Raw genomic sequence first — 21,738 nt, forward strand, 5'->3', positions numbered from 1 at the left:
ACACAGGGACACAGGCACACGGACATGGAGACAGGGACACGGGGACACAGGGACACAGGGACACGGACACAGGGACACGGACATAGAGACAGGACACAGGGTCACAGGGACACAGGGTCACAGGGACACAGGGACACAGGGACAGGGCCAATCCCTTCCCGCAGCCCCGCGCTGGCGGCGCTCCCGCCGTTCCCGCCGCGGCCGCGCGGGGTCGCTGTGGGGCCCGCGCGGCGCTGGCGGCGCTGGCGGGCGGAAGTGACGGCGCGGCGGCCCCGGTGACATTCCCGGCTCTTCCCGGCCGCTCCCGCTGCTCCCGCCGCTCCGGCTCCTCCGGCCGCCCATGCCCCGGCCGCTGCCCCCGCCGGGGAGGCCGCGAGGGGCCCAGCCTCGCACAGGTGAGCGCGGTGCCGTGCGGGCGGGGGGCGGCCCGGCGCCGCGGGGAGGGGCGGTACCGGCCTGGCCGCCCCGGGCGGGAGCGGCCCCGCAGCCCCCGGAGCGCGGGCGGGGGCTGCGCCCCTCAGGGGTGGTCCTGCTGCCCCTGATCCTGATCCTGATCCTGATCCTCATCCTCATCCTCATCCTGATCCTGCCCCTGCCCCTGATCCTGATCCTGATCCTGATCCTGCCCCGCCGCCCTCCTCTGCCCTGACCCCGCGGGGCGAAACTCCCCACAGATTCCTGGGCCACTTTGTCTTTCCCGGGACTTTTGTAATGTGCCTATTTTTTCTTTTTGATGTTTTTATTTTTCTTTTCCTTCATGCAACGACTTTTGAAGTCGTGTGATCTCTTGGAGGGTCCCCCCTTGGAAAAACCAGGGGTGTCAGGGCTCCAGCTGTGCGCTTCTCCAGGGGTTTCTCTGCATCTTTGTTTACCTTGGATGGTGTGTTCCTCCGGTGGGAAAACGTGTTTTGTATGGGGAGGACGCTCAAGTTGCTCGCTGCGTATCTAGCCCGGGTTCCCCTTGAGCTCCTGCCGTCTAATGGGTTGCAGATGTGGCTCCGAGCCACACAGCCGTCTGAGGGGAATATAAAACTTAACTGTGCTACTTGTTCCGTTCTGAAAACGAAAAAAAGGCGGACTGAGCAGACTTGTAATATTTTAACTATTTCCCCAGTTCCAGTACTGTCACTTTCTTTGCCTGGAGGTTATTGGACAACAAAGGCCACTTTCTGAAAGACCTGGTTTGTTTTTTTTTTCTTTTTTTTTTAGGGTTACATTGCTTCCACCTTTGTTAAGTAGCATTGAAGTGTTTTTATGTCTTAGTTTGTTAACCGTGGAACAAGGCAACTTGCCTTAAAGTTTGTAGGTACCTTGGTGAAACTGAAACTGCAATAACTTAGTTACACAAGGCCTGTGGTTATAACTAGCTGTGCACTTTAAACCAGCACAAAGTACTTAACAGCGCTTCAAAAGCTGAAAAAAACTTGTGTGTCAACATGGCAGAAGTCAGTCCTGTTTGATTTTTTTCCTGGACAAGTAATTCTAGCTTTAAAAAGTGAATTAATAAGTAAATGTTTGAACCCTTGAGCATCTTTTAAAAAATGTAACAGTTCTTTTAATTCCCCTTCCCAGAGCTTTTATTCGGTTTTAGATCTTCTCTGGTACTTGTCAAAGTACCATCAGATCAAATAATAGTTTCACATACAGGCAAGGGCCAAACTATTTCCACTTTTCAAGCTAAAAATTTAAGCACAAACAGTAATGCCTCTCCCCTTGGAACAGCAAACAAACGCTACATTTAAAATGTTTCTCCTAAAGTGTGCTACGTTGCTTAAGTCTATTACAAACATAGTGTTTGACCTTGAGGTGGAAACTGAGCGTGTTGCTTTTATGAGCTCCCCACGGTGTGGTTCTCCTGCCCCAGTTACCACCTGTAATTGCTGTTCCTGTGGTGCAAGTGCTGGGAGCCAGACAGGGCAGTGCAGCTTTCCCTGCTGCCCTGGAGGAGGGAAACGTGGCCTCTGTGGAGCAAGCAGGTCTGTGGCAGACTCTCAGGAGAACAGTGAGTTGCTTGTCATGTGCTAGCTAAACCCAGACATACCCCTAAAAATATATACATAAATAATAATAATTAAAAAATATATATGTATGTACACAAACGGTAGCAAAGCAGTGAGAGGAACTCGTCTGTCCAGAAGCAGTCATTCTTAAGAGTAATTTTTTCTGAGTATTTCTCACCTCTAGTGATCTAGAGGAGGCTGGTGCTGTCCAGGCAAGCTCCAAAGGGGGTGGTTATGTGGCTACTGAAAGCCAATAAAAGCAGATTTCTGTGGTTCTGGCTCACCAGGGACTCTGGTGCTCTGTCTGGGGAGCCGAGGGCAGGGACGCAGCGGGCGATGGAAGGCGGTGTGTGAGGCTGGGCAGCTGGTATTTCTGCTCGAGTACATGAGGGTAGCAGTTCTGACTCATTTTGAAACACTCGAATTTTTTAATTACACGGTGTTGACTCTTTCTGTTTGCTCTCCAGCCCAGTTGCTGGTTGGCGTGGTGAAGAGGTGCAGGGAGAAGTCAGGGAGAGCGGAGCACTGTGGCCTTGCACATCCAGACGTGTGATGTGTGTGGCAGTGCAGCCTGGTCATCTCTGCCTGCTTGGAGGGAATCACAGAGCAAATCCCAATCCGGGAGTGAGTGCCTTAAGCTGCGTGCTGTGGAGGGAGGTGAAAGGGGAAGGAACCTGAAGCCACCCACAAGGCGGTTGAGAACGGTCACGGTGCACAGAAAATGTTGCCCTGCTCAAGCTGATAAAGAGGAGGTAGGAAGGATGTTTGGGTGCCTTTGATAAATGGGCACTGTGCAGGAGGTGGGATTAACGGGGTAAGTTCAGGTTAAGTGAACAGGGAGTAAATATGGATTATCATGAGGGTCTTTGAACATCAAACATTAGGGAGATAAGTTGGTGTAACTCAATCAGAGCAACAAGAAATAATTGCCTTGGCTGTCCTGACCTCCTTCTCCTTGTTGTATATTTACCTTTAAAATGCAGGATTCTTTGCCTGGATCCTGTTCACTCTCTTTCCTTTCTCTTGTATATTATCACATCAACTCCCTGCACCACCAAGGATGTATGTGCTATCTTTGACCTGCCTGTATATCAACATCTCACTGAAACATCTGTTAATGAGATGGGGGTCTCTACGTACCACACCGTGAAGGGGCTGCACACTGAGGGAGCCAACTCTCTGGTTACCCTCTGACCAAAATAACCACCAATTACCTAGCAATATGAAAGCTTTGGAAAGTTTTTCAAATGAGTAAATAGTTTCAAGCAACCTGCACGTGCTTGTCTATAACATTTCAAACTTGTGTTGATGGTACTTTTCGACAGCCTTGGGTCTATGGTCAGTCTCAGCTTCTGTGTTCTTATGTGCAGTTGACAGAATGGCTTGGAAAACTTCAACCATTGACAGAAGCTGAGCAGCAGATTTAATAACACATTTACTAGATCAAAGTAAAATATTTAAATACCGTAATTGCCAGTGTGTAACTTGTACTGTGGAAAAGAATTGCTAAAACTTTAATATCTTTTCTGGCTTGAACGTTGCTGGTGGCAATGGGAACTGAAAATGAAGCAGCACTGGGAGAGGGGGACAGGCATAGTGCTGGGAAAGAGCTCTGAGATAAAGTGTGGTACAGTGTGTGTCTGTGCTCTGAGATGACCTTATGTGGAAAGGAAACAACTTTTGGTTTTCCAGAACCAAAATAAATGTTCAGCACGTGAACGGGAGTTCAGCCTTTATCACTCTAACTTAGGAGCAGCCAAACTTAGGAAACTGGAATCTGTAGCAGCAGATATTAATTGCAGGGAACTTGGACAACACAAATCACCACAAAACTTGTGCTTTCTGTCACATCTTTGTTCCAGGTTTTTAATGCATAATGCAGTTCTGAGTCTGCGACTTGAGGTTTAGAACACAATGTCCACAAATGTGCAATTCTGAGCAAAGAGAGAACTGGCTGAAAGGGACTGTAAATCAAAATGTGCATATGGTGTAAACAGTAGCCTGTGCTCTTGCTTTCTCTGATGTAGTACGTCTCTGAGCTGAGCTGAGTGACTTGATACTCATCGCTAACTCGGTGTTACTGTTTAAGCGTTCACATTTAAAGCTGTCTTTGCCCCTTCCCGCTCGTTAGTGTTGCCTCTGCCCATGTCTGATCAGCGTGAATGGAGCCTGTAGCAGTTTCTCCGTGGATGTGGCGGGCTCCCTGCAGCTGGGGCACGCACGGATTACTCATGCAGGGCTGGAAATGAGCTGCGGCTCAGCAGCACAGGTGTTGCAGTGAGAGTCTGTCAGATGCATTGCCGACTGCTCCAGGAGGTCAAGTAACTTGCCCGTGGTCATGAGGTGTGTCAGCTTTAGGTTCAGAATGATTCCATCTTACACCTCTTTTTATTTAAGGTGTTCAGGAGGTTTTTTTTGTATCGATTTGACCATGTAGTCTGTCTCTCCAATGCTCTGAAATTGATATAAGTAGCAGAATAGTGCACTGGCTTCAGCCTTACCGTGCTTTGTGATACTTGGTCTCCAAGAAAACGGCTTAGAAGCTGTTAATCTGACAACTTTTGAATCTTAAGTGGAACCAGGTGATGATTTTTTAATTAAATGCAAGTATTTGAAGACTCCTTCAAAGTTACATTTTTGTTTAGGTGTGCTTGGACCATGGATTTGACATTATAGCGAGGATTTTGCAGTGTCCTGCAAGATACTCTTCTGTGTAATGCTTCAAAATTTCCTGAAAAGGAGCAGGAAGAGCCAGACCTTGATTGAATAAGTGTTCCTCTTGCTACCTCTCTGCTCCAGTGTCTCGTTTCATGATGCTTGATTGTTAACATTTCAGAACTTATTTTAGAAAAGGCAGATTTCAGTTCCATTCATCCAGCATGGGTAGAGGCCAAGTGACTCACAGTAGCAGAGCTGGGAATAACTAAGAGCCAGACTTTATAATACCAGTTGTCTGCATGATGAAACAATTACCATTTCAGTAATTTGTTTTCCGCTGGGACTATTGCATTTCTGTGGTTCCAGTGTGAGGCTGGTGCTCCAACAGCACTGTCAAACATTTGAAAAAAAAAAAAAAAAAAGGATCAGGTTGTCCTGATAGCAAGGTGGGGCTGAAACAGTGCTGTTTTCTTGTACTTTAGCTTTCTCATCAGCTGGTAATTCTCCTGGCTCCTCAGTTCACTCTCCTGGTTCATTCTCTCTTGGAATGCCAGATCTTACCAGAAAGACATTTCTAAGCAATCTGACAACTTAGGGAAAAAAAAACTTGGTAAAGAATAGATCAGGGAAACTGTCTACTAATTCTATGTGCTTGAGGTTGGAAATGCAATGATATAAAGGCTGTCTCCTAATGAAGGAAATTAGGTGAAATGCTGGTTGTGGGTCCTCATTGTGATTGGTGAGAAGGTTTTTGGAAATGAAGTTGCCCTTGTGGGAAAGAATGGTCTTTTGGGCAGGGGTGCCTGTGAGCCCATTTGTGGAGTGCAATTTCTGTTGCCAATAACTAAAGTTCCTCCAGAGAAGGTAACACCTTTTGGTAGCACTGTGCAGAATCTGTGAGAAGTTACAAAAAAGCACGTATTTCTTTGAGTATTGTGTTAAGAAAGCCTTCAGAGTGAAGTTCTGTATTTCACGGTTCCACTTACTGTTGCTAGCAGTCCCATTTTAAATGCAAAATACAGACTTTGGATCCACTCACTGTAATAAAGAAAATCCAGGAATTGTTGACTAAAACTAAGCTAAGGAAGTTCACTGAATATCTTGCCAGGGTTACCTTCATAAGCCCTCAATAATCAGTTATAAACCTCACCCCAACTTAAAGTGAGTTTGATAACAGTTGCCTTATTTCCCTTGTTTGTTTTATGAGATCAAAATGGTTTTTTACTGTTTAACACCTGTAGTGGATTTCATTGTTTGTCTATATGGAACTCTCCAAGCTCCAGCAGCAGTAAGGCTGTGTTAAATTAATGGAATGAAGTTGAATTGATAATCCAGGCTCCATGCTCTTTTGGCTTTTTTCTTCCATCTCCCCTTTTACTGGGAAAACTGTTTGTATAGTTTGTCTCCTGTTCCTAACCATTAATTCTGCTGGCTGAGACACTTTTTCCTAAACAGAAATAATGATGTAAGAAGTAGTTTTTGGGTAAAAGATGCATTTTAAGGCTTGTTTGGTGTGTGTGTTTTTTTGTTTTGTTTTGTTTTTTTTTGGGGGGGGGGGTGGTGGGGGAGTGGAATGAGTGGATTAATTTTTTTTTTCCCTCCTGTCAGTACTTGCTTGCATGGTACTACTGAAAACTGCCTTTTAATTTTCTTTTTATCTTTTTGTAGCTGGTAACTTGGTACCTTCTTACATACTGTTATTTAATTTCTGCAGTCAAATACATGCAAAGTCTTTAGTGTGTTGTGGGAAAGAAATGTCTGCTTTCTAGTCTGTTGTTGTCTTGAAGTAGAGCTCAAATTTCTTCTCCTCTGCCAGCTGGAATAAATACTGTAGAAAGTATGTGATAGTAAAGCCCGTGTTAGAGGCATTTTTGGTATCATGCATGTGACTGTCATTTGACCCAGTCTGTTCTTCTTTTTTAAATACCCAAGGTAGCTTTTGTTCATTTGTAGAACCAAATTGTGTTTGCCTCATACTGAGACCTGTGACATGAATCCTTTGTTCTTTAGGAACACTTTGGACACGTAAAAATTGCCCTGTTGAGTGTTAGCAATCTAGTGGATGCTGAAGTCAATTGGCACCTCTTGGTACTTGTCATTTGGTGTCAAGAAGAGCCCAACAGCTGTTAAATTTCATCATTTGAATGGCACATGACACCTGTAAATCTGTATTGCAGTATTTAGATTTGATACTACTAGCTTAAGAATTAAAGAAGCAAGTGAACAATATGAGTGGCTATGTGGGTAAGAAAATTATTTTGAGATCAGGGCTTGTTGGGCTTGCAGCTCCTTTTCAGCCCTTCTGTAGAATTTGGATATGTCAGCTGATGGTCAAACCATAGAATGGTTATCTTACTACCCTATACCTTGTGGCAAAAACATTCATTGGTGCTAAATTAAAGCATCTGAGACTTTAAAATAACCAAGAGTTGGTTTTGTTTGGTTCCCATGGCAAAGATGTGTAAAAACATCTGACCATAGAATATTTACAAGCTGTAAAGTCACTTAGTATCTCATAACTCCTTTTCCTTAAATGGCTGTTGTAAACCCACAGCAAGTCTAGTTCAATGCCTTGAGCTTTTGGGTGTAGATGTGGAGATGCTGGAAAATGGCTGTGGACATGGTTTAGTGGAGAACGTGGTGATGGTGCTGGGTTGAAGGTTGGACTTGATGGTTTTAGAGGTGTTTTCTAACCTTTATAATTCTCTGAGTACTGCTGAGATGGATTTGCTTCTCTGAAGTTACGTTGCAGTTGTCCTGATCTACCAGTTGGACCTGTTGCCCAATGACAGTGTTGATTACTTTAAGGGTAGCTTAGGTGAATGTTCCTAACTCTGCTCTGAAAATTAGAATAAATTTGTTATGTGATGCTCAAGCAATTCAAAATGTGGCTTTTATGCGAGCATTGCTTTGATTGTGGTAGAACAATAGATCAACATTTCTTGAGGAGATCTTTTTATATATATATCATGGGGAAGCACAGAACCCATTTCATTCAAGAAACAGAAATGGATAGGTCAAGTGGGAAAATCTGTTAAACTCAGTATCTTAGAAAATGATGGTCCATCCATATGATGTTCCTCTGTAGAGTGATCTGCAAACTAATCTGTAAAAGAGAGAAAAGGGAAATATTGTTGTATTCATTTCTGCCACTTGGTTTATTGAAAGAAAAAGTATAAAGGTGAGTCATTTAAAGTTTTAGGAACAGATAGTAATAAAGATGTGCCCCGTCTAATTTTTAGAGTAGAGAGCTTTGTAGGTTTTAAATTGTTGTGCCCTTGAGAAAAATGGTTTCATTATGAGGAAGAAAGGAGATTCTTAAAAGACTTAAGTGCAGCCAACCCTGCGTGCTTTATACCCTGTCTGCAAGGACTGATTTTTTTTAATGTGGGGTTCCAACTGCAGCTGGTGAATGTTTATGGAAACCTGTGTGCAGAGTTGTGAAATAAACTTTAGCTGGTACTTGCCTGTCCTCTGAAAGAGGCAGAATATGTGCATTAAGCATTACAATGCAAAAAAACTGTATTTAAATGTGTAGTCTTCTTATGTAGGATAAAAAAATGTTGCTTTTCAAGATCCCAAAGGATGCTCAGGAAAGCTTTGTATTAACATGTACACTTGTAATTTGTATTCAGGCTTGGGTAATTTGTATATGCAGCCTGTTGAGCACTCAGTAGGAGCAGCCTGTTTTTAACTTTCATTTATTTATGCAGAACCAGTTGAAACAGAATTAGTTTAATCCTTTCTTCTTTTGTTTTGCACTGCAGTTCTCTTACCATGTCGGTTCCAAGGGTCCTATTCTTTGGGGTTGCTACCAGGCCTGATTTGTGAATCATCTGATAAAGATCCAGCTCCACTCCCAGAAATGTGCCTTAGGTAGAATCGCATGCCAGTGAGTCAGCTCTAGGGCAGCATTTTCAAAGGAACGCTATATAAATTACACAGTATCCCTGTGGGGGCGGCTCAGTGTTATGAAAAATCTGCTGTGGAGCATCGTGCACACGCATCCACACAGAGCTGAGTCAACTGTCTTGAGTTAAATTGACTGTGTTGGTCTCACTTCTGTTGTTTGAAGTGCACCGGTTTGTTTGACACTTAAAAGAAAATGAAAAGGAATGTGTGGCATCTTTGGGAAGAGCTGAACAAGCTGGGAAGTCCAGAAATTGTTGGTACTTCTACGTTTGTCTCGGTGCAGATCAGTCTTTCCTGATAGATATCTGATGATTTGAATTCATTCATTTTTAGTTAATTAAGCATTCTGCTGTCTGGCGTAAGGTAATGGCTTTAAACTGACAGCGAGTAGGTTTAGATGAGATATTAGGAGGGAATTCTTGGCTGTGAGGGTGGTGAGGCCCTGGCACAGGATATCTTGTCCCAGGAAGTGTCCAAGGCAAGGCTGGCTGGGGCTTGGAACAGCCTGATCTAGTGGATGGTGTCCTTGCCCTTGGCAGGGATTGGAACTGGATCCCCTTTAAGGTCGTTTCCAACTCAAAATGTTCTGTTTTTCTATGGTTCTCTGATACCTCTATGGTTTTTTTTGTACTAAAATGTCACTGGTGAGTTCACTGTATTAATTGTGTTGATTTTCAGTGGAAAGGAAGGTGATTTGAGAAGGAAAAAAGTGTGATCGAGTCACAGCTATACCTGCAAAGGATTTTGGTGAAGCTTCGGAAGTGTACAGGTTCATTAGTACTTCACATCTTCAGAGTTACACATCCTTCTGTCAGAAGAGGGCCTAACTTTGCTTTTTGCCAAAAATCTATCTGTATTATGAAGCAGACATACACGTTACAGTCAACTCTTCAATACCCAGCCTGTGTGCAGCTTCCCTCCTTCCCCAACGCATCCTCCTCACACACAATCTATCAACTGTTCAAGTCAGAGTTCTTAATGAGCTTGTCTGTGTGTTTACATTTTTAAAAACAGTCAGCTGTTTTACATAATTTTATTAGCCTCTGTTTTATGTTTATCATTATGTCTCTGACACCTCTGATTTATTCCATCTCTGTTGGGTAAATGTGAGATAATGTAATCCACTGGCAATGACAATAATTGTTTGTGTAAAAATGAGCCATTATAGCATTTAGTTCCTTATGAATATCAAAACATATTCAGATTTAGATGAAAATAACTGACTTCTGTGGCACTGAGACAGTGAGGTTGGAAGGATCTCTAGTTAACTGTGTACTCTGAACAAATAACTTGTATGCGCACTGCAGTTTAACTTTTCATTTATGTAGTCACAAAAGCCTAAAGAACGTACACAATGTTATTTGCTGCAATAATACAGGTACAGTTTCTCATTTTTAAAAAATAAATTATGGCTTCCAGTGGTGAAGGGTAAGTGGTGAGAGGAGGCGGGTTGTTCAAATTGTTTTCTTTCAGCACTAGCTGAAAGGCCATTAAAGGCAGTGTTCTGCTAGATAATTTTTTTCATTTCAACAATTGCCAGAATTGGCATAAGAAGGTGATACAACCATAAGCAGGGAAAAGAAGTGGTCTGTTGGACTGCGATTAAGAGGAAATGTGTTAGTAATAAGCTAAAGTGAGTTTTCTAGGAAGCTGCTGTGAAAATACTAGTACCTATCTCCAAAACAAGAATCTGTCCTGTTCATAGGTTCAGAAAAAGAAGAGCTGTTTTGCTTCATACAAGCTAGGCATTCTTTGTCATTAGTCAGCTCATTAACACTTAAAATGACAATGTACAATTAAGATTAGGGTGTTATGGAGTTCATTAAGCTGTTGAGAGATTCTCCTTGTACAGCTTAAGTAAGTTATAAGTAGAATGAGTAACATTCTAGCTGTTAATATATATGATACCTGATTTAGTATGTTGCTTGCTTGGCCTCAGTAGCTGGATTTGCTGAAGCCTTCAACCTTAAGCTGTGCACTTACTGCTGAGGACTGTTTTCCTAAGAGAGGGCTTTTTCAGTTCCCTGTGCTCTGCCAGGGAGTAGAGACCCCAGGAGCTCAGAGCAGACATCAGCAGGCAACCACCACCACCAGCAGAAGCTGCAGTTCTGAATGGCCTGCCTGGACATGGAGAAAGAACCCAGTAAGGTGCTGTAAGGCCCCAAAAATTAGCAGTGAGCTAAGTCAAGACGAGTGAAGGGCGGGTGTCTAAACTGTATAATTCTCTGGGGATTTCTTTGTTCAGTGTCCCTCTACGGAGACACACAGCTGATCTGCTGCTCCAACACTTAAATTATTTATTTTTATAATCTGATGCCTGAGACTCTGCTCTGGGAAACCTGTTATCTTTAATATAAATCTTTGTACCGTTGTATATATTACATGATAAATGTTCTTTAGGAAGCTACTATCACCTCTGAGGCTTTTTGCTCGTAATAATTTTTTTTAAATTTACAAAAGTCTCTTCCCAGAGCAAACAGTGCCATGAGGGAATGCTCGGGATCCTCTACTGTGTCTAGGCAGAACCTGTGAGTTCAAGCTGTGATGATGCAAAACAGCAGGCAGCTTTTAATCAGATTTGTTTTTTTTTCTACAGGGATGATTTGTGTTTGCTCTCCCTTCCCTCCTTCCTGCGAGCTTTGTCAGAAAATGTCACTTACTTTCTCATTTTGATTTCTGCTGGCTTATTGAAAGGAGTCTAGCCACTGAAGGTTGAGCCAGTTCTGTACACAGGAGGGAATATGGTGGTGCAGTCACAGTTAGGTGGGAAAAGAATGGGGACAAAACCCAGAGAGTCTGGGCTGTCCCTGCAAATCTGATCTTCAAAATCCTTCTGGATTTCTTCCCTGAAGTGCAGATTCCCTAGTGTACGAATTGTGTGCCTTTACAAAAGAGTCTGTGATTTGAAGATATTTCCCAGGATAATTTAATGGTTTCTCACACTAGTGTGTTCTATGTGTGTCTTGGAAAATAGCATTTTCCTTTGGAAAAATCAAATGCAGAAGTTTTTTTGCAAAATTGCCTTTTTAAATTGTCATTGCAGTATCTGTTCATCAGCAAAAGGAGAATGCCATTTCTGATGAACGTCTAATTAAGTATCCATCTGTTTCTGTAAGCATCACAACTTATTTTTCAGTTCTGTGTTCTCATTTCAGTAGAAAAATGGTCTTTTGCTAGCACCACCTTGAGATTTCCTCTTCTAGTACTGTTACTAGAAAGGTGAGTAGCAAGATAGGGAGTTTTTCAATAAAGTCTTCTTGCTGTTCTGTACATTTTTCAGGTAGAACTAAATGAGGATATTTTTCTCTGTCTTTGAGACAAGGCTTTCCTTGGCATGGATGTTTTCTGCCAAACTGTGTTCTTCCCTGCAGCAAAGCCTGTTTGAGTCATGGTAGGGTTTTTTTTTTCCCCACTGAGTGAAAGGCAAACCTCTGGTTTATATGTATATATAATGGAATTGATGATGTCTAAAGAACCAGTTCAATTGACCTGTAGAGTACAAACCTTACCAGAATGTGTGGTGTTTTTTCTATATACACAGAAGCACATCAGTGTTGTGAAATTGCTATTCCCTCCTTTACTGCCAGCTCACTGAAAGTCACTGTATGAGGGATCAAAGTACTGTGGTTGGAGAAGTTAAAGAAAGTAGTTAAAGCTAAATCCCACTTAATATTAAAAAAATCCAATAAAATCACTGTAATTGAGCTGTTAGCAAGGTGGCAATGTGCAAATGAAACATATTTTTTTCTGGCTGATAGACCTGAGAGATGGAAAGGCAAGTGCAGGTGTTGTTACAGCCCTTTTGGGAGCTGTGAGGTAAATGATGTTTCCAAGTAGGACATTTGTGGAAAAAAGTCTACGGCTGACTTTGGCTGCCCTTTAGCTTCGTGTCAAACTCTGTTCTTTGTGCTCCCCAGGCTCAAAGGTTGAACAGTGCAGAAGCTCTTCTGCAGTTATTAGTTTGAATATTTAAGTATGTTTTCATTTGGCCAAGCTAATACTCTTTTGGTTTGTGTCTGAGCAACCAATATTTTCCTTGTGTGTACATTTCAAAACTCTCAGAGAAGATATTTTTAATTTTAAAGTGCATGGCCAGAGGAAAGCTGGGAGCTGTACTAGCAGGTACAATACAAATTCCACTTGTTCCATCATGAAATCTGTGTTTTGCTTACCTGTATAATAGAATTATTTGATAATACAGGTTTGTGAGTGAATTACTTAGGAATATTGATTTTATTGACATGCATTTATGTCTCAGAATGTGTGTGTTCATCATTTGGGTTTGTTGGTGCTCTGCTGTAGCCTTGGAAATAAACTGTTCCTACGTGGTATTTACTGCTTAGATGTAATTATTGTCTCCAGAAAATCGTCTTTGAAGTTGCTTTCAAGAGAGGGTTATTCAGTGCAAGTATGCACAGATATTTTTCCTGATATACGTGTTCCTCTATTCCACAGTATGCATTTTATTCTGGTTTTTGGAAGGGAAATGCTGGCTTTATTGTTTGGGACTTTGGGTTTGTGGGGTTTTTTTTCTCCTATGTTGCACACCTGGTCTTGTCATCTCCATCTTTCTTGTGACGTCTGATATTAACAACCTTCCTTTCTTTAGCTAATATTTCTCTCCCATAAGTATTTTCATCATTTCCTTGTGCCATACAGCAGTTCATTCATTAGCCTGAAGGAAGCATGAGCTCTATTTTAGTATTCTCTAGAAATGAAGTTTCAAAGTGGATTAGGGCACACAGGACAATGCTGAGCTTTGCACAGCACCTTTCAGAAGCAAGGAGTATTATATTGTGTATTACACACATGTATACAATTAGACTCTTACAGGCAGCTTGGGATGGATCAGGAAACTGAAGGAGGATTCTTAGGGTACAGAAAAAATCTCTCTGAACTATCCCTGCTTCCTCAGGGTGCTCAAGTGCTGATTGGCCTTCTCTGCAGAAATGCAGTTTTTCAGATAAGATCTCACTGCTGAGTTTTCTTGCCTACACTTTGTTTTTTGAAGTGCCATAAATTTATCATTTACTGTACTTCTGAAGCTGTAAAGGATTTGTTCCATGCCATTAATCTATGAGTGAATGTGGTAATTGAAAGATCTTTATTCTGTGTCGTATTCCAAGAGAAAATTCAGGTGAAAGGCAAAGTGTGAATAATGAAGCCAGAATGGTAACTATTGATCTCTCCAGGAAAATTTCCTTGAAGTTGCTTCAGGTACTTTTGCGTAGATAATGTGCAAGTTATCAGTTAGATAAACAGCTTGGTCTTTGTATTTGCACTGAAGCAATGCAATTTATTAAATTACAACTTGAAGTAAAATGTAGGATGCTGGTGTGTGTACATAATGTTTGTTGCTTGCAGCCCCTACTATTTAATGTTTCTTTCCCGGAAGATTCGAGAGAAACTAAATCAGCCTTGAGGTTCTCGTATAACCAGGGCTTACATGGGAGACACTCAAGGACTTCCTGAATGGTGTATTAGATATTCCTAAAACATCTTTATGTGACTCACTAGCATGGTGTGTGTGACACGTAGCTAAGGCCTCTGGAGCCAGAGCTTGTAGCTGTGCCTCTGACAATTCAGTAGCAAATCTTCGTTTAATAAGTCTTCGGTGTATAAGGTTCCCATGCAAGATGGTTCCACTGGGAACTCCGTTCAGTGTGACTCCAATACCATTTTTCATGGGTGTGTAGATGAAGGAATAATTTGGTGTAACAGGATGAGTTTATTAGGAAAAAGTAAATGAAGAAAATCAACATGATGCTGAGCAATAAAATGCTCTTTTGTAGAGCTGGGCTAGGAGAGCTGGGGCTGCTCACCTGCACAAGAGAAGGCTCCAGGGAGAGCTCAGAGCCCCTTCCAGGGCCTGAAGGGGCTCCAGGAGAGCTGCAGAGGGACTGGGGACAAGGCAGGCAGGGACAGCACACAGGCAATGGCTTCCAGTGCCAGAGGGCAGGGCTGGATGGGATCTTGGGAAGGAATTGCTGGCTGGGAGGGTGGGCAGGCCCTGGCACAGGGTGCCCAGAGCAGCTGTGGCTGCCCCTGGATCCCTGGCAGTGTCCAAGGCCAGATTAGACATTGGGGCTTGGAACAACCTGGGACAGTGGAAGGTGTCTGTGGCAGGGTGTGACACTGGATGAGCTTTGAGGTCCCTTCCTACCAAACCATTCTGGGGTTCTGTAAACCCAATCTGTCTGCAGCCAAAAGCAGTGAGTTGTTTGAGGTAAGACTCTGAAAGAGCAGGCTGAGTTACTTGTGTAATTCTTTCCTACTGTTCTGTTCCTGTGCAGGCTGCTGCATTGCTGGAGACCACGTCTAGCTCACCCAGCCTCCTAGACAACGTGCTCAATGCTTTGAGACTGGAAGGACCTTGCTCTGCAATGAAGATGGAGGCAGTAGGAAAAGCAGAAGAACTTGTTGATTCAGAAATTCCACCAAAGACTTCTGAAAAGCAAGGAACTGCTCCAGATGAAGACAGGCCTATAGAAGTCGAGACACAACCTGAGAAGGACAGCGTGCCCACTGCAGCAGACTCTGCAGTGCTCTCTTCCATGCCTTGCTTGCTGATGGAACTGAGGCGGGACTCCTCGGAGTCTCAGCTGGCATCGACGGAGAGCGACAAGCCAGCGGGTGGCCGAGTTTATGAGAGTGACTCTTCCAACCACTGCATGCTTTCCCCTTCCTCCAGCGGCCATTTGGCCGACTCAGACACGTTGTCTTCCGCAGAGGAGAACGAGCCCTGCCAAGCTGAAGCCGCCGTGGAGGGAGATCCTTCCGCGGTGTCCGGGGCTGCGGTCGGGAGGAAATCCAGGAGATCCAGGTCCGAAAGTGAGACTTCAACCATGGCTGCCAAGAAAAACCGACAGTCTAGCGATAAGCAGAACGGCCGAGTTACCAAGGTCAAGGGTCACCGGAGCCAAAAGCACAAAGAGAGGATCCGGCTGCTGAGGCAGAAGCGGGAGGCAGCTGCTCGCAAGAAGTACAACCTGCTGCAGGACAGCAGTACCAGCGACAGTGACCTGACCTGTGACTCCAGCACGAGCTCGTCCGACGACGACGAAGAGGTTTCAGGGAGCAGCAAGACAATCACTGCAGAGATACCAGGTAGAGGATGTTTTTTAAACTGAACTGTAACGCGCCTGACATCGTTTCTCAGCTGTCATGCTAAGTTAGATGAGTGACACTTGAGAAAAAAACCCAGGAGAACTGCAGCTCTGTGTAAATTTGAAGACTGCAGTGTAATAACAAGACGTGGGCAAATTTTAAAAATCTGTTCTGAGGTTCCTGTGTGCTTTTTGCACACCAACAAAGCATAGAAATGGTAAATGGGAGGAAGGACTATTTTTGCATTCTGGATTTTTCAGATCTTTGTAAGCCTATACGAACTCATGTCAGTGCTGTCAAATCCCCTTAGATGGTGATAATCTAATTCTTAAGATAAGTGGCCAGCTTTGCTTTAATATATAAAGCCCACAGCTTGGCAGCTGTGTTAGAAATGGCATGGCACACCTCTTGCCTGTGTTACAGTAAGGCCCTGGCCATTACTGCACTTACCCTGTGCCATCAGCTCGACATGTCAGTGCATGACAAACCTGCTTAGCCTTATTCTAAGTTCTTTCAGATTGCAGCTGGTCACCTATTTTAGGATACAGGTATGATTACACAGGTGCCCAAGCTATATTCACACCTATATTTTCAACATTCTAGACAAAGTTGTTACCATTTTCCTATGTCATTAGGATCGATAATTTTTGCACTTACTTTCTGACACATCTATGTTAAGATGGGAGGCAGCAAATTGTAGGGGCCTTCTTGTCATTTTATTAGTGTCACTTTATTAGCAAAAGAAAGTTGAATTCCTCAAGGCTTTTGTCTGCTGAGTCTTTGTTATTTTACTAGTCCAAGTGCTGTGGACAGGACTTTGTGTGAATTATTCTTGCAGCATATTATACCGTAGAACCATCATCATATGGCAATCAGAAATAAAATCCGTAAAAATAAAACTACGTAAAAATAAACTTTTTTGCTTGCCAATTTTTACTGGGTTACATGCCTTTTTGCCTGTTGTGCTAAAAGTTTTTTCTTTTTGAGAAAAATAACATCTTACATAGAACATTTAAAGGAAAACTGCAATATTAAGTTGCTGAACTAATGCTTTCTAGATGAATTACTTAAAATACTGCAGCAGATCTTACAAATAACTGATTTAACTGAGTTAATTATGGTGGATGATGCTGTCACCACAAACACTGGCATTTTTCCCACACCTGCTAGGAAGCAGGTTGCACAAAGGAAGTAAATGTTTATTATTAGAATGTCTGGAAAAGGCATAATATCCTCCTATAATTATTGTGTAGTAAACTTTTAATAGAGATCTAAAATTACTTTTACCAATTTAGTAGTTAGTCAGTCTTGTAGCTTTCACAGTTTTTGCCTTTTTATTTATAATATTTACACTTTGGGCAATTTAAGCCTAATTAAAAGCCTGTTGAAGAAGACTATTTCGTTGATTTTTGGGACATGTTCTTCCCCACCCCTCACAAAACTCCAAAACACACAGAATAAATACCTCAGGTCACATTCTTTTTTTAAGTCATAAAAGTGCTTTGTGACCCAGAATGGCCCAACATTGTATTTTCAGGCCTGCTTTGGTTTCTGAGGGCCATTGGGACCTGAAGCCACTCCAGGATATTTTTTGTACATCCCTGGATGCTTCTGTATTTCACTCTTCCTCCTGACCAGGAGATGTTTTTGGTGAAGGGATCCCATCACATGCAGAGCTTGACTATTAGTGATAATTACACCAAGGCCCAGTTTTACCTGCAGTACAAGAGTGCACAAACCATCCCAAGGGAGGGATGGTTTAATATTTATTCTGATTTCACAGCACATGTCATCTGCTTGGTGCTGAGTTCTGTTTGAGACATTAAAATGTTTGAGCTGCCCCCTTGGCACGACAGGTCGTGATGCCTATCTGTCACATTGCGATTTTCCTTTAAATAGAAACGGCTTTGTTTTGTGGGAAACGTCTTGAAAGTGAGAGAGAAAAATACCCTCTGTAGAGATAAGGATGTGGTTTGTCCAAAAAAAACCGCATCCTGTGCTGCTTGTGGGTGAAGGAGACGTTGTGGTTTTCAGAGCTGCGGTGGAGCCGCGAGTCTGGTTGGACTCCCAGCGCTCTGTCGCAGCAGTGGTTCCCAGGCCATCTGCCATCCCTGGAGCTGGCAAAGGACTCAGTTCCTTTTTTGACTGGAAAGACATTTTAGTGCACTTAGCAAAACACTGTGAATAGCCTCAAAACTGAGGGAGAGAACGTGTAGATAGAAAACAATTAAGGGTATCAAAAGGCGTTATTGGAATTTCACGCCGCCGGTGTTCTCTGCGCACAGTGGAAAGCTGGAAGGTTTGAATTCAGTGTCAGGACAAAAGCATGAAAAGCTTTAGCCTGTCACTTTTAAAAGATTTACCTGTACACATTGATGCAGATAAGTTTTTTACAGGCAGCATGTGTTCCCCTTGGTCTGTCTTTGGACATTCAGCTGCAGTCTTGGTTACTTACTCAACATCACTTATTTTCTATAATTTTTATTTTTAGCCTTCTGTTGCCTGAAAAACAGCTTTGCCACCAGAGATGCTTTAAAATTTTTAGTGACAGTTAATTTGGCCCTCATGGCAATAATTACACAGGCTCTTAAGCTGTCAACACAGGTAGTGTTACAGTAGGCAGTTTGCTTGTGTGTGGTCTGAAAAATTTAATTGCCACATTTGAGAATACAGTAGTCTCTCATGTGGTGTCACTAAAACTCTTCCATTTAAATAGCGCAGTAGTTTAAATAAACCTTTTTTAAAACCATCCACATCACTGGCTCTGAAATATGTTTGGCTAAATTTGTAAGGTAAAGAAAATGTTCAGTGAAATACATGATGATGATGACGCTGTGAAGTTACAAACAGAGCAGTTGTACAATAGAGAGGTCTCTGCTGAACTTAAAGGTACTGTGGATTAAAATAGTGGCAGGCTTGTTTTTCTCCTCAAGGAAGACTGAAGAGTTGAGATTTTACTGGTGATACTTTGCTGGTGATACTCACTTTACTGTGAGCTGCACAGGAGCTCAGCACAATGTAAGTTAATGGTATTCTGAATGCATCCTGTAGTGTTAATTTACACCCAAAAATACAGGTTCAGTCTAAACTTCAGGGTGCTCCTGAGAACCTTATCACTGATGTGAGCAGTCATCATCTTTGGCTCTTTATTTCAGGGAATGCCATGATTTTTGGGTTATTGCAGATGAGGAACAATTTTTTACCTTTTAATGACTTAGCCTCTCTGTTGACATTTAAGATTTTGCCATTCTTAAACACCACACAAACATGGCATAGGAGTCCTGAAAGAGATTCTGCAAAACTTCCTGCTGTAGTAGGAAGCTTTTCCTTTAAACAATTTCACATGTGATACTGCAAATTGACTGAATGAAATTGGCATGAGAGCAAGTCTGGGAATCAATATTCATTGCTGTGTAAACACTTCTCTTTTGGACCAAGTAAGGGATTTTTAAAAACTCAAATAATATAAAAAAAAATTTTGCATTTTACCACCATTGTGCTTTCTACAGCTCAGAAAAATCTGAATTGAAATGGGGATGACTCATCTTTTTAGGCTATTACAAAAATCTTTCAAGAAGTTTGAGTGTTAATATTGAATTTAAAAAGCGCCAAGACTTAAAATATGAAGTAAACCCAAAGAGATGGGCACAGTTTCCTTGCTGCTAAGAATTGTGCATAGATCGTGGATGAAGCATCTGTGAGGGATGAATTTTGGTTCAAATAACTCAGGATAGTTAATAGGCAGGAAAAAAAATTAGTCTGTTAAAAATTATTTTCTGTAAGACGCTGATTTGGAAATATCTACATCAGAATAACAGAGGCACCAACCATTGCTAGTTAGAATGAAGATGAAGCATATTTTACATTTTTATGTTGCCAGACTTCCTAAATTAAGTTACTTTGGATTTGGTTATTACTTTGGTATTACTTAAGAGATCCCATAAAAAGACAGCGTTGGGGCATTTCTTAGATGCGGTTTTGCTGGATATGTTGTCTTGAAAATGAGAAAGGAATCTTTGATTCTGACCCTTTTATGACCTCAAATTTCTTCTTTAAACCTCGCATAATTTTAAAAAACTATAGTTCAAAGTTTATAGACAGGAGAGGGATGAATTAAATAAATGGTAGCATTTTTAATATGTAAAAATGCATCTTTAGGCTTGGGAGTTTTTTTAGGCCTAAAATAAAGAAAAGATTAAATAAGGTTTGTTGTAGTAACTACATGGGAAGCTTTTAGAAAACGTTGTTTTGCTCTGCTGTAAATTTGAGATACTCTGTGAATGATGCCTTTTAAAATTTGTATTGGATAGCTATATATATTTCAATACATACTTTATTCAGTTTACAAAACAATTTTGTCAACTTTGACCATTCTAGTTCATTCTTAACTTTAAAAACCTGAGAAGATTATCTCACTTATCACCATCAATAGGGGTTTTTTTAAAATTGCAATTAAAAATTAACATTATTTATTTGTATGTCTGTGGAAATCAGAAAGATTGTAAGTTAGTTCTTTGAGTTTAAGGTAAGATCTGCACTAAAGACAAATAAAAAGAATCATATTGCATGTTCAGTAGTAGAACTAAATGAACAGAAGAATTACTTCTTTTGGGGAGGAAAAAATTATTGAATGTACAAAAGGAGCCATGTTTTAGGAAAAACATGAATTTTGTTTAATTCATTTTAGTTAAAATGCAGTTGGAGGGATGTAAATCAATTGCTAAAAAGTAATTATTTTTAGCAGTGGACCTGAATGCTGAATTTCCAGCATGTCTGGTAGGCAACCAGGTGGGTGAGAAAGACTTAAAAACTGCTCTTCAGAATTAAGAGAATAACCCTGGGCTTTGTTTAGCTGTTCCTGAAGGATCTTTGTATACCTCATTTCAACAGCTCCTAAAAAGAATGTAGTATTTAAGTGATACTGTAATTTCATGTACTCAGTGAAATCCCAATAAAGATTTAGTGCCTTAGGTTTTTATTAGTAAATATTTATTTAGATTGTGCAATGATTTCTCTCATTCTTAGGGTATTTTCTATTATTCTTAAGCTAGAAGGTGCCACAAGTTTCACATTTAGATATTAAATTTCCATGTTCCGTCCCTTTTTGTAGTTTAATGTGATGCTTGTCTTGCTCTGGAATTACCTTAGATAACATTTGTGTGTTTGGATGGCATGCTCGTCTTGTTCGTGATTCCTCAAACAGGTACAGAGCCTCAGTTTCTGGGGGTTTATTGCTTCCTAGATGATTCCTGAGTGAACTCCAGGCGTTTAAATATAGATTCCACTGCCTTTTGTTATTGATACGTGGAGTAAGGCCATGAGGATTGGCTTCTTCCTGAGAGTCCCAAAGCCAGTGATTTCCACTGTCCTTTTAATGGATAGCTGGAGGCAGACCAGTTTCCTTCCAACCATTCCCTGTTTTCTGCCTTTCCCTGGATTGGCTGTAGGAACAGTGGCTCAGGGCTGGGTCCTGGTGAGGCTGCTCAGGTCTCTGTGGCGTGCAGGTTGTCCCTGTGATGGAGCTGTGTCCATCACACCTGGCAGAGGATGCTCTTCCTTCCTGTGTCACCATAGCACTCACACAACCCCCGCAGTGTTTTTGTGTTTTATGTCGTGTGTTCTCCTCATCAGTGTTCTGTGTGCTTCCCAAAATCAGGCCAAGAGCTTTGGGCCAATTCCACATGTGTTTAACGGCTGGTTTATAAAAGGGTCCAAGTGCGTAAGTAAAATGCATGTGATTATTCAGGTTTGTCAGTTAAAAAATAGCATTTTGGATTGCAGCTTAATAGAACTAAACATGTTTTTGTATAATGTTTTTGACACTTTCAGTTGAATTCAAAACAAATTGCAAGGGAACTGGAGTAATTTGATAAAATAAGATACCTTTGTGACAGAATTGTTTGAGACTTCTAGAATAAAAATAATTTTGATGCCAAAATTTCTATTATAACCTCAATGGGTGTAAAATTTCATTATAAGAGTAATACTGTTGGTTAATATATGCTAATTCCTCTCTTGTTGTCATATCCAAGGGTCAGAATTAGAAAAGTTGTTTTCCTCA

At 41.7% G+C, this 21,738-nt stretch overlaps 1 protein-coding gene across 2 annotated transcripts in view; it reads left to right on the plus strand.

Moving 5' to 3' along the window:
* Positions 1–247: 247 nt before the first annotated feature.
* ARK2N (arkadia (RNF111) N-terminal like PKA signaling regulator 2N) overlaps positions 248–21,738 on the plus strand; it is a 44,528-nt gene continuing 23,037 nt past the window's right edge. For both annotated transcript variants that reach the window (XM_014894859.2, XM_088157332.1), the window contains exons 1-2: positions 248–395; positions 14,864–15,677. In XM_014894859.2, the coding sequence (XP_014750345.2) occupies positions 14,954–15,677 (724 nt within the window). In that variant the 5' untranslated portion in view covers positions 248–395; positions 14,864–14,953. The remainder of the gene's footprint in view (positions 396–14,863; positions 15,678–21,738) is intronic.

Source organism: Sturnus vulgaris, chromosome Z (genome assembly GCF_052056855.1).
Source record: "Sturnus vulgaris isolate bStuVul1 chromosome Z, bStuVul1.hap1, whole genome shotgun sequence".
Lineage (NCBI taxonomy): Eukaryota > Metazoa > Chordata > Aves > Passeriformes > Sturnidae > Sturnus > Sturnus vulgaris.